The sequence below is a fragment of the Rhododendron vialii genome, chromosome 2a (genome assembly GCF_030253575.1).
Source record: "Rhododendron vialii isolate Sample 1 chromosome 2a, ASM3025357v1".
NCBI lineage: Eukaryota > Viridiplantae > Streptophyta > Magnoliopsida > Ericales > Ericaceae > Rhododendron > Rhododendron vialii.
In genome coordinates, this window is record NC_080558.1 from 14,087,092 (window position 1) to 14,099,869 (window position 12,778).

Genomic DNA, 12,778 nt, shown 5'->3' on the forward strand with positions numbered 1-12,778 from the left:
ACCGGAAGAAGTAATGCTTCGTCAGATGCGCTCTGACCCTCAGCAATGGAAAGTAGTGCTTGGCCATGAAGGATCGTGTCTGCGAAAATTGCCATCTTTGAACAACGGAAGGTTTGGAAGGCAAATTGCGAAACACCAACTGTCAAGTCTGCAAAAGAAAACAACGATAGAGCATGAAAAGGAAAATCAAAGAGCTGGTAAACAGAAGAGAAAGTCAAGGCACTTCTAAAAAAAAATTTGAGACCGAAATTCTTGGAGCCGTAAGAAAGTAAGGGTTCTTGATACCTGCAAATAAGACAAAGATCAAATATTCAGCAAGCAAAAAAAAATTCATTACACTACCCCGTAGTGTAAAATCAGTTCATACCCTTGCAGAAAAATTTCGGTGTCGAGTAAAGCAATACATATGTAAAGTTGCCGTATACAAATTCTTATGCTATTCTTTTCAAGACCTTTTGCAATGATAGAAAACATGTGCTGTCATGAAAAAAAAATTCAAGTAGCAACAGGTGTGTGCCATAATTACAAATGACAAATTCAGAAGGAACAAAATTGGTTCTGGCCGTAGGCTTCAAGTCACGAAACCGGCTTATATGTACGCCGAAATTCTGTTCGAACAAAGATCACGTGCCGTGTAAAAGAGAAGTGTTCAATCGAAAATGTTTGTTCACCACAATAAGTCAAAGAATACCATGTTGACATGCTCATTACAGAAATAAAGGGTTTACTTTGTATCGGTAAAAAAATTCTGATCCAGTAACCCTAAAAAATTTCGGTTCGCATGTTTTGGCCTATAAAGTGTGAAGTCAGAAGAAGCAAAATTACTGTTTTGCAAGAAAAATTGTGCAAAGGCGTTCAAAAAAAAAAAAAACAAAACAAAAAAAAGGCTTTCGCAAGTCCGACCCCAAGTCCTGATCGTACCGTTAAAAAGGAAGAGTTTGTTTTGCACGGTCGAAGTTCACCGAAACGGAGACGTGACAGCCTGAAAAAAAAAAATCCAAAAAAAGGGCCACGTTGTTTACTGTAGGCTGAATTTGGAAAATATTGAGTACATGGTGTGTGCTTGATGCAGTAAAAAAAATGGCAAAGCAGAAAGGCAAAAAGGAAAAGAAAAAGGAAGAAAACCTACTTGATTGTTCAGAGAAGGTTTTGTTGCACGGTGCAAATTAATTGTGAGGATTTAGTGGTATTGTTCCTCTCAATATATAGAGCAAGGAGACAAAGTTCTAATTAAAAGAGGAGTCAGAAGTTCTAATCCTAATCAAATACAGAGCAAGAAGACAAAGTTCTAATTGAAGAGGGAGTCAAATATTATAGTCCTATACAAACACAACTGTGTTTAGGCGGTGGACTCCAAGCGCAATATATTCCAAGCGGTGGAAAGAAATTTTAAACGGGCTTGTTAATTCATCTAGCCTTAATCTAAGCCTCATTGGAGTTTCAATTGTTTGGGCTGCCAAGTTTCATTGTGTCAGGAGATTCGGACCCGAAATTTTAACTTGGCCTATGAGTTGAAATTTTGCCGCAAGTTGACGTCAAATGTCATGGGCTAAATTCAAGTTTATTCATAAAAAGGAATCGCTTCGGATTCTATATTCACTTCACGTGGGTATTGGGCTAAACAATTACTAAGCCTCAAATTTCAGCTCGGCTTGAGAGTTAAATTTTGGAGAATCAAGCTCACTTCAAGTTCCAAGCAAAAGAAGTTATTGCCGAATAATTTGATTTTTGGCATCAAATCAAATTAAGTCAACATTTTCGAGACCTACTCACTTTCGTGAATGAGCAAGTCTCGAGGGGGCATCTGTAGGCATCTAAAATTTCCGGCCAATCATAAGTTGCCACGTGTTGCGGGACCTAATAAATAGGACGCGATAAATGGCCAATCAAATGCTGCCAAGTGTCTTTAGGTCAAAGGTCAAAGTGATGCGAATGGACCAATCAAATGGCGCCACGTGTCAAAGTGATGCAGTTATTATTTTTTATTAAGTCGGCCAATCAAATTAAGCCACTTGGTAAAATAATAATTGTATTTCTCTTTATAATTGTCTTTCTTAAAATAAAAGAAAGAAGGATAATTATCAAGTTACATAGTTATTTCTTTTATGTTAAAGAAATAATTAGGGAGATAAATATGGAGGAGGTAGAGTTGGTCACGACTCTCCATCCTGCATCTCTATAAATAGAGGTGCTCTCTTCTCATATTTTCCATCAACATTCAAGCATCCAACTCCAGAGCTCTGAAGATCAAAGCCTCAAAGCCCTTCAGAATTCCTCAAGTCTCAAGTCCAAATCCAACAAGAAGGTTCTTTCAGATCAAAGCTTCAAAGCTCCGAAGAACATTCAACCTAGATCATCATCTTCTTCGCAAACATCGGAGAAGATTCCGCCGTTCGATCCGAGAATAAGCATCAAGCCCTCGTTTCAACAACAACTGAAGAGAAGAATCAGAGGATTATTTTCTCTTAGAAATTCATCAGAGATTGTAACCCTAGTTACCACATCAATAAAATTGACTCTCGTTCATCATTTTTCCCGTCTTTTTCGTAGACTCGAAATTTGTGTTCAACACGTATTCCCAACCCCAAGTTAGAATTTCGCCATTCTTCGTATAACATAACGGCGCCAACAACTCATAATAAGGACTAGAGGTCAAAAAATCTGATACAGCAATAATACTAGTCCAAGAGTTTTGCACACCATATTCTTTCATTAATAATAGCTCAACACTTTTTTCACCCTTGCAGCGAAACGTACAAAGGCATCCATCCAAAGCTCCCAATCCGCAAATGATATCTCCGTCCTCACCTCTAGGATCTGGCATCGGTACCTCCTCGAATTTATCCATATGTGCATCAAAGTAAATAATTTGGTGGGGTGAAAGGAAATAATTACCTGTATCAATATTCTTAGAGGCATACCAATGAAGATTTTGATTGACTATAGGCCCCGAATTCGCTGTACGTACGCTATACGGGAAGTGAATCATCGTCCAACTTTTACCTTTGAAGCTACCAACCACTACGAATTCGCTGCTGTAACTTGGAGTTTGGTGAGCAAGGGCAAGAACGGCCTTGTACTCATCACTGGTGGAGTCATAGCAAAGCCCCGAACAAACTCGGTAGCCCTCGTCACGCAATCGCTCAAATGCTAGCACCTTCTTGAAGAATCTAACCAGTGGATTCCACAAGAACAAATCCTCGTCGGCATGCATGAGCAACAACCCCTTACACGATCCCAGGAGTCGAATCTTGTTCCGATTAACGAACGCATTCATGTTCCATGGAACACGAACTCTTTTCATGTGAAGTACTTCCTGTTGGTGTTCGTCAATGGAGTCGGGTGAAAAGGAATATGCTCTTGCTCCCGAGTCGGACAGAAATAGAACCGTTGGTGGGCCGGTTTTCGCGACGGATATGTCAGAAATCAAAGAACGCCATTGCTTGGAAACCAAAGTGAATCGAGCAAGAGAATCTAGGGGTAATCGTGATAGTATTTCGACAATGATTTCTTCTGGAATAATAATATTTGGGAAACTTGATTCTGCTGTTGATGTACCCTTCTTCCTCTTCATTCTTCCCCTTCTTATTTTTGATCCGATCATTCTTTCTCCTTCCTCCTGACATGGAGTATTTTTCTTCCTTCCCGTTCTCTCTTGAAAACTGTTTATTGGGGCTAGGGTTTTTCTTGTTTATGAGGCTACGGTTTTTATTTTGGGCTTTTGGGGTTAGCAATTTGTAGTGGCGAGATATTTTCCAGTAGGGCTGTAAACGAACCGAATCGAGCCGAACCCTGTTAAGTTCGGCTCGGATTCGTTAAGGTATGAATTCGGTTTGGGTTCGGCTCGAGTTCGATTCGAGCCTGAACAACTTGGCTCGAGTTCGGTTCGTTAAAATTTTTCAAGGCTCGAGTTCGGCTCGGTTGGGTTCGTTAAGATACTAGTTTGGCTCGGATTCGGCTCGAGTTCGATTTGACCTTGAACATCTTGGCTCGAGTTTGGCTTGTTAAACTCAAATGAATCGAGCCAAGCCGAATTTAAGCTTGAATTGAGCTCGTCAAGACTCAAGTTTGATTCGGCTTGGCTCATTAAACTTAAGCGAACGCAAACTCTCTCATTGATCGTATAGAATTTGGGAGAAAAATAAGTATTGAATTATATATACAACCTTAAAAATTTTTACATCTACAAATAAACCCCTATTGAATTATTAATTAAATTTAAGTATAGGTTCGCGAACCTAACTGAGCCGAATACCGTTAGGCTCAGGTTCGGCTTATTTACGGAACGAGCCTAAAATTGAGGTTCAGATTTAGTTCGTTTAGCAGACGAATCGAACTCGAACGAGCTCTTACTGAACCGAGCCTCGAACAGTTCGCGAATGACTCGGTTAATTTACAGCCCTATTTCCCAGTCATGCTACTTACACATACATTTTTACACATATCTTACAAATATATTTTTATGGAACCCACCTCGGATTTTATTAATATGATCCGAACCGTTTATTATTTTTAAAATAATGTTTTAGGAGTTTCTATAAAAAATCAACTCGATAGGATATCGGTAAGGGCTTTTTCGAAAATCATAGGGCGAAATAGTCTGAATCGCCCGGCGATTTCTGAAAAAGCCCTTACCGATATCCTATCGAGTTGATTTTTTTATAGAAACTCTTAAAACATTATTTTAAAAATAATGAGCGGTTAATATTTGTAGAACCCGAGGTGGGCCCCATAAAAATGTATGTGCAAGATATGTGTAAAAATGTATATGTCCTTAGATTTATTGGATATTTCGGGGTTGTTTGGCAAAATAAGTCAAATGAATTTTTTTTTCTTTATTCTTTGTTTTTTTTTCACATTTTTTAGTTTTTCGTTGATTTTTTTAGGATTATCGCTTATTTATAACGAGAGGAATCTAAAAAGTAAAAAATTACGATTAAAATTCAATTTTTTTTTGAATAAAAGACAAAAAAACCAAAAACAAATTGTATGTAATAAAAAAAAATTTGAGTTTCGATCGTAATTCTTTACCTTTTAAAATCCTCTTATCTTGAATAAGCAATAATCTTGAAAAAATTAACACACACACACATATATAAATCTTCAGGTAAGGACCCTAAAATGAAAACCTTATATGCGGACCTCTCATTTCTCGCTTTTTCCGATTGGATTTCGATGATCCGAGCTGCTCAATGTGTTCAGAATGTGATTTTAAGGATACTATAAGAAATCGGCAAAAAAAATGACCGGGAAGGGCTAGATTTGAGTAGTTGTTATTTGAACCGTTAGATAAAAATCAAACAAAAACTGCTCGGATGAAGCTCTTTCCGATCTTTTTTTTTGCTGATTTCTCGCGAGGACCCTTAAAATCACGTTCTGAACAAATTGAGCGGCTTGGATCATCGAAATTCGATTGTAAAAGGGAGGTCCGTATTTTATTAAAATAAGATAGTCCTTATAAGAAGGGGACTCTCTCTCTCTCTCTCTCTCTCTCTCTCTCTCTCTATATATATATATATATATATATATATATATATATTTAGAGTTAGGTTCCGGTGAGGGATCTCTCATTTTATTAAAATGCGGGACTTTCCTTCCCAATTGAATTTCGATGATCCGAGCCGCTCAAAGTGATCAGAACTTGATTTTAAGGGTCCCCGTGAGAAATCAGCAAAAAAAATGACCGGAAAGGGTTTCATCCGAGCAGTTTTCATTGAACGGTTCAAAAACAATTGCTCGGATGACGCCCTTCCCGGTCATTTTTTTTGCTGATTTCTCATGGGGACCCTTAAAATTACGTTCTGCACACATTGAACGGTTCGGATTTTCAAAATTTGATCGGAAAATGAAAGTCCCTCATTTTAACAAAATAAGGGATCCCTCACTTGAAAATTCCTATATATATATATATATATATATATATATATATATATATATATATATGTATGTATATCACTACAATTCTAATAAGGGCGTCCTCACAAATCATAACTTGCGGACGTCCTCTTCTGGCCGTTGGATGAGATCCAACGGCCCTGATTTTAAAATGGCATCTCGCGGGTAAAATGAGGAATGGGTCGGGTAATATCCACACGCGGGTCATCCGGAAACCACACACGGGTCATAACCCCCCAAACTTCTACAGTACGCCTCATTCTACTCGTTTGAAAGAAGAGAGAAAAAAGAGAGGCGATTCAGAAACGAAGAACGAAGAACGGATCGAAGAACGGAGATCGAAGAACGAAGAACAACGGATCACTCCAGGTATCTCTCTCTCTCTCTCTCTCCCCCCGTCTTCCCCCTTTCGTTCGTAACTCAACGCAAAAAAAATGACCCTCTGTATGTCTTTTTTCGCAGATCCGAACGAAGAACAAATCGAACGTGGGTACAGTAGTGAAGACGAAGACCCGACCTTCTTCGAGGTATCTCTCTCTTTCTCAATCAATTTGTTCAACCCCCAATTTTTAGGGGTTTTTTTTTTCGAAAATCTGGTTTTTTTTTTTTTTCGAAAATCTGGTGTTTTTTTTTTCCGAAAATCTGGTGTTTTTTTTTTTTTTTTTTTTCCGTTTCTCTGTGTGTGTGTGTGTGTTGTATTTTATTGTGTTAAATCAGTTTGAAAGAAAGAAGTGCAGGGTTCTTTATGGTAGATAGATGATCCTAAAAAGTGTTATGCTTAAGTTGACTATGAACCATTTTCTGAAACATATGAAGTTGCAGCACTGGTGCAAAAATTAACTCTATCTGAAGTTGTTGAGAACTTACAAAATCTACTAGATTTCGAAACTACTTGAAAACTACTTGAAGAGGTACATGCCTTAAAATTAACTGGGTTTGGATTTGTCTCTTGTTCGAGTTAGGGTTTCTTAAATCACCCAAAAAGAAAAAGTGTGCCCCATTCGATTTTACTGGATTTTAGAGCTTGCAGATGAATCGAGGAAATTTTGTTCATTTTTGCATGCATGTTAAGTACTAAAATCTTGTTTCTTGTTTATTTGCTTATCAAGTTAATTTTTTTCTAAGAATGGCAGAAAAAAGGTTCTATTATGTTGTTTTTGTTGGAAAAGTCCCGGGAATCTATGAAAGTTGGATAGCTTGTAGTGAACAAGTAACTCGCTTCTCTGGGGCTGTGTTTAAAAAGTATCCCTCATTGGAAGAGGCAAATAATGTTTGGAGTGCATATGTTGAAGCTCATTCCAATGTGCAATTGCTGTCTCCTCAACTTGCTCAACTCCCGACCGATTATCCACCTTTGCTCGTACCTGTGCAAGCAAACATGGATCACCAAACTCCTTCCAACCAGCCCAAACATTGCATGTACATTGCAATGCTCTTTCTTGGAGCTGTAATAGGAATTTTAATTTTGTTGGTCACGATATATATTTTCTTTTAGTTGGTTTATGTAAAGCTTAAGTTGAACAAAATTTCAAGCTCGTGATGTGTACAAATTTGAAACTTGAGCAAGTGTTATTGCTTTATGAGTATGGTACACTGAATGTTTTTTGAACCACGCATTGGCAGCACATGTGATACATTCTTGGTGCTTTGTGGTGTGTACAAATGAGCTTGTGTGACTCTAACTGCAGATTTGAAAATTTGGTGATAAGTTCGAAAATATTGTCCAGCAGTACCTTTTCTCTTTGCTACTGAGGGAGCAGAATTCATGTTCAGTTTTCGTCAAATGAGGAGCTCTGTGATCCTTTGGAGTTGGCATATGTTGACAGGGGACAAAAACGAGAAGAAAATGGCAAAAGGAAATTGTATGGCCACACCAAGTGATATGGCCACAAGCTATTGTATTAGCCACTAAAAGTGACTCAAATATTGATTTGGTTTTCAAGGAAATTGGTATCCCAGATATTTCTTGCTCAATGGTACTCCTTGTTTGTAAATAGGAATGGGTTGTGCAATCCTCCTTGCATAGTATCCGCAATTAGAGATAATCATATAGCAAAAACGTTTTTCATCACCACACAAATTTGAAGGAAAACGAGAAACACAATGGTATAAAAAGAATCGATTCAAACAAATGGTATAAAAAGAATTCATGAACAATAATATTCCACAGATATCACCAAAAAGGTATAACAAAATAGCAACAAAGCCAAATCCCAACACAATCAGACGGATCACTATAGCTTTCTTCCGTGCATCATCCATAGATACGACCTGAAAACCAGAAAACAATCTACAACAGAGACCAGAAAATAATCTAGTAAAGAGCTCTGTCCAATGGACTTGTGCTAGATCCCCTTTATATTTCCCACTCTTCACCCGGACCCAAGTGCCCACTGAAACTGAAACTTCATTGTATTTGCTTCGCACAGAGAGGAAATGAGAAATTTCATTACTTGGGACTGGTGTCACCCGGCTCGAATATATAGAACAGAGACCTTTGCATGCCTACATTTGAATTGACATGTTTCCACATTAGTTCACTCGCAGTAGCATCCCCAATAAGAGCAAAAATACTAGCATACCAAAAACAAAGCTAAATATTTGCCATAACCAGAAACTAAAACGACGACAAAGAAGAAGAAAACCCCACATGCAATTAATGCAACCATACGTAACGAATCTTCCGCATACGTAACGAAACCAGCACCTGGTTTGTAACGCTCTTCCATCATTTTTTCCAGTTCTTCCTCACTCATCTCCTCCTCTTTGGGGAAAAAGTAGAAACTGATGGTCTTTTCCAAAATCATTTTTGCCTTCGTCAGTTGTTTTAAATTCATCTTCCAGGAAGCCTTTATTCAGTGGAGAAAAACAACAAACCAGTAAGCCAAGGTTCAGAGCATAATCACAAATAAATAAAGCAGTTCTACAACCCACGCAAAAAAAGAAAATAGCATTTCACCACAACGTTAGCCAAAACCAACAAGATCAGAAGTTTCAGAATGACATCACAACAAAATCAGAAAACCCCACATGCAATGCAACCACAAAAGCCCCAACAGCAGTTCCAAACTGCTACACCAATCCATCCTGCAAGCCGAATAGGCAATATTATCAATAGAGAAACAAAATAGATGTACCACAAAATCGTTTGAAGCATTTTATAATAAACACTTACAAGCATCGTCGTCGTCTTCATCATTCAACTCAGCATTTTGCGAAGATCTAACAAAAAAAAAGAGGAATTAAAATGCAAACAATGAAATAATTAAATTTAGATTACAAATATTGAACACATACGTGCTGAGAAGTTTTGGACAATTTCTTTTGTTGTGCGATTGCCCTGTTAACCCACAACCATGACAACGCCTAGCTTTCTTGGCAGCCTTTTCTTTCCCTCCCTTGAGTCGTTTACCACAACCCTTAGCCCTCACTTGAAGCGGTTCTTTCAAACCATGATCACAAATAATCGACACTTGGATAGCACTCCCTTCACCATCTTCGCTTACTTTTTTCATGTCACACAACTTCTTTTGACCCGAACTCAAAAGTTCTTCCACAAATTGTGTTCCGTCCTCAGATACTACGGCCTCATCAATTAAAGTAGAAGCAAGTTGGAAGAGTCTATTTCGCCGCTCTAACAAAGGCGTGTCACATATTTGTTTCATGCCTGAACTCAAGCCATCTCTAACTCGCATAGCCTTCGCTGATTTTGTCCACCTCCACAAGATGTATTCATTAGGCAAATCTTCTATTTGCATTCTAGAAAAGTAAGCCAAGATGTGCCGACAAGGAATTCCGGCACACTCAAACATCTTACAACTACAACGGACATGGTTTGACGACTTATCTACCACAACTTCACGAACCCTCGAACCACTCCCCTTTATCCTTTGAACGGCATACACAACCCGATGTTCGTCCTCATTTGTTGCCATCACTTTATAAGCAGTATTTTGAAAGAGCTCATCTTGAAACATGTAAAATATCTCAAATGTATACAATTCACTCATTGTCGACTCCATGGGGTACATAGATTTCAAGTTGGGCCTCTCATTGATGTCTTTATGATCCCTATCCAACTCATTATGGCGTATACGTGCAAGTGCCCTCCCAAAACGCGTCACAAAGTCCAACAATGAATTTTCTTTAGACACATACCTCTTGAAGAATGAATGAGTAATTTCGGCTCTTTGACTACTAGTCATGTGGGCAGAAAAAATGTGTCTCACGTATGCAGGAACCCATCTCTCACGAATTTCGTACAAGTTTTGTAACCAATCATTGCCGGATAAGTTAGCTTTATTTATCACCTCTACCCATCCAGCCTCGAATTGTTCAGGGGTCTCGGAATTCCATATACAATTCTTAAACTCCTCATAATATTCTTTGTAGGACAACGTACTTAATTTTTCTGAAAACTTATTCGTAATGTGCCACATGCAATACCTATGATGCGTATTCGGAAGAGCAATACCAATTGCTTTTGTCATTGCGGGATCCTGATCAGTTATGATCATTTTGGGAGGGCCTGCGGGCATTGCTTTCAACCATTCCTTGAAAAGCCACTCAAAAGTCTCAGCTGTTTCATCACATAAAAATGCACACCCAAAAAGAGTAGTCTGCCTATGGTGATTAACCCCTAAAATCGGTGCGAAAATCATAGAATAACGGTTAGTGTTATATGTAGTATCAAACACCACAACGTCCCCAAAATACTGGTACGACTTTCTAGCGGTTGCATCTGCCCAAAAACAATTTGTCATCCTCCCCTCATCATCTTTCTCTATTGTATAAGTAAAACCGTCATTCTTTACTTTTTCAGTCTCAAAGTACTCGTACAACATATTGGCGTCATGTCCGTCTACCGTTTTCTTCATATCCCTTTTATAATTATAAAGATCTTGTTGTGAGCATCCAACATTTTGAAGACCTCCCGATTCCAACTCAAATAGAGTCATTTGTTGACATGTTGGCACATTTGCTGCTGAAAGTTGTTCTATTAAAGCTTTTTTGGCAGCGGACACTTTGCGATGGGATCGGAGCAAATGCACCCTTCTCAGAGACGTAAGTGCGTGATTATGACTTTCGAAAAATTGGGAGACAACGTACTTTTCCCCCTTCCTCACAACAGCTAATTTTGCACGACAATTCTCTCTAGTTAGCCCCCGACGCCGTTTCTTTGGTTGAGTACTTTTTTGGACCCTCACCCCTTGTTTGAAACAACAAAACTCCTTCCTAACGATTACATGGTCTGAATTCTTTCTACTAGTATGTGCTCGGGTACTAAATCCACCTTCTTTACCATAACGGTTGTAAAATTTCCGAACGTTCTCTAAACTGTCAAACTCTTGGTTAATTTTTGGTATGAGCTCATTCTTGACTTGGGGAGTGTAAAGTAATTGTGAAGAATTAGCAGATGACAGCACACTACAATCCAAGAGACAAAATAATAACAATTGATCAATTTCGTATAATTTTTTAACCCTAATTTTTTAACCCAACGACAGAGGGAGAGAGACAGACCTTGGTTGGTGGACGGTCGGTGGTGGCATGACACTTTCTTCTTCTTGTCGATTGCTCTCCATATCTAGTCGGGGAAAAAAAATATAAATGAACCTTCTTTCTTTTCAAACTTGTTCAACACAATAAAATACAACACGCACAGGAAAAAAATAAAACAATTTCAAATCCAATAAAAAAATCTGATTTTTTCAAACATATGAAGTAGTTTCGAAATCTAGTAGATTTTGTAAGTTCTCAACAACTTCAGATAGAGTTAATTTTTGCACCAGTGCTGCAACTTCATATGTTTCAGAAAATGGTTCATAGTCAACTTAAGCATAACACTTTTTAGGATCATCTATCTACCATAAAGAACCCTGCACTTCTTTCTTTCAAACTGATTTAACACAATAAAATACAACACACACACACACACACAGAAACGGAAAAAAAAAAAACAAAAAACACCAGATTTTCGGAAAAAAAAAACACCAGATTTTCGAAAAAAAAAAAAAACCAGATTTTCGAAAAAAAAAACCCCTAAAAATTGGGGGTTGAACAAATTGATTGAGAAAGAGAGAGATACCTCGAAGAAGGTCGGGTCTTCGTCTTCACTACTGTACCCACGTTCGATTTGTTCTTCGTTCGGATCTGCAAAAAAAGACATACAGAGGGTCATTTTTTTTGCGTTGAGTTACGAACAAAAGGGGGAAGACGGGGGGAGAGAGAGAGAGAGAGAGAGAGAGAGAGAGAGAGAGAGAGAGAGAGAGAGAGAGAGACCTGGAGTGATCCGTTGTTCTTCGTTCTTCGATCTCCGTTCTTCGATCCGTTCTTCGTTCTTCGTTTCTGAATCGCCTCTCTTTTTTCTCTCTTCTTTCAAACGAGTAGAATGAGGCGTACTGTAGAAGTTTGGGGGGTTATGACCCGTGTGTGGTTTCCGGATGACCCGCGTGTGGATATTACCCGACCCATTCCTCATTTTACCCGCGAGATGCCATTTTAAAATCAGGGCCGTTGGATCTCATCCAACGGCCAGAAGAGGACGTCCGCAAGTTATGATTTGTGAGGACGCCCTTATTAGAATTGTAGTGTATAATATATATATATATATATATATATATATATATATATATATATATATATATATATTTGAATAAATACAAAAAAATAAGTCATTTGTTTATTATGTCAAATGAGGCCGTTGGGCTTCTACGTTTAACTTTTAAGTTTGTATTTTTTCGCCTGTTTGTTAGCGGGGTGTTTTGGTTGGTTAATTATTTACCTGAACTAATCAATCTGAAATTAATTAATTCGATGTTTGGTAGACATACACATTGAGACTATTTATCCCAAGGACAATTTAATCCCTCTGTCGTAGGAT

General features: G+C 38.2%; 2 protein-coding genes across 2 annotated transcripts; both read right to left on the reverse strand.

Moving 5' to 3' along the window:
- Positions 1–2,503: 2,503 nt before the first annotated feature.
- LOC131317172 (F-box/kelch-repeat protein At3g23880-like) lies at positions 2,504–3,692 on the reverse strand. The gene has a single exon (XM_058346743.1). The coding sequence runs from the start codon at positions 3,602–3,604 to the stop codon at positions 2,504–2,506; it is 1,101 nt and encodes a 366-aa protein (XP_058202726.1). The 5' UTR covers positions 3,605–3,692.
- A 5,208-nt stretch (positions 3,693–8,900) lies between these two features.
- Positions 8,901–11,480, reverse strand: LOC131317173 (protein FAR1-RELATED SEQUENCE 5-like). Its single transcript, XM_058346744.1, has 4 exons — positions 11,419–11,480; positions 9,193–11,322; positions 9,067–9,117; positions 8,901–8,982 (listed from the first exon to the last, which is right to left on the reverse strand). Exons 1-4 carry the CDS (start codon positions 11,478–11,480, stop codon positions 8,901–8,903), a joined length of 2,325 nt encoding a protein of 774 aa, XP_058202727.1.
- Between the last annotated feature and the right edge of the window lie 1,298 nt (positions 11,481–12,778).

Bases quoted from the DNA above. Each gene is read 5' to 3' on its own strand.
- LOC131317172 (XM_058346743.1), bottom strand. From the start codon at position 3,604: ATGATCGGATCAAAAATAAGAAGGGGAAGAATGAAGAGGAAGAAGGGT.
- LOC131317173 (XM_058346744.1), bottom strand. From the start codon at position 11,480: ATGGAGAGCAATCGACAAGAAGAAGAAAGTGTCATGCCACCACCGACC. The intron at 11,323-11,418 runs GTCTGTCTCTCT...CTTGGATTGTAG, and splicing joins CCGACCGTCCACCAACCAAG to TGTGCTGTCATCTGCTAATT. The intron at 8,983-9,066 runs GTGTTTATTATA...TTCGGCTTGCAG, and splicing joins GACGACGACGATGCTTGTAA to GATGGATTGGTGTAGCAGTT.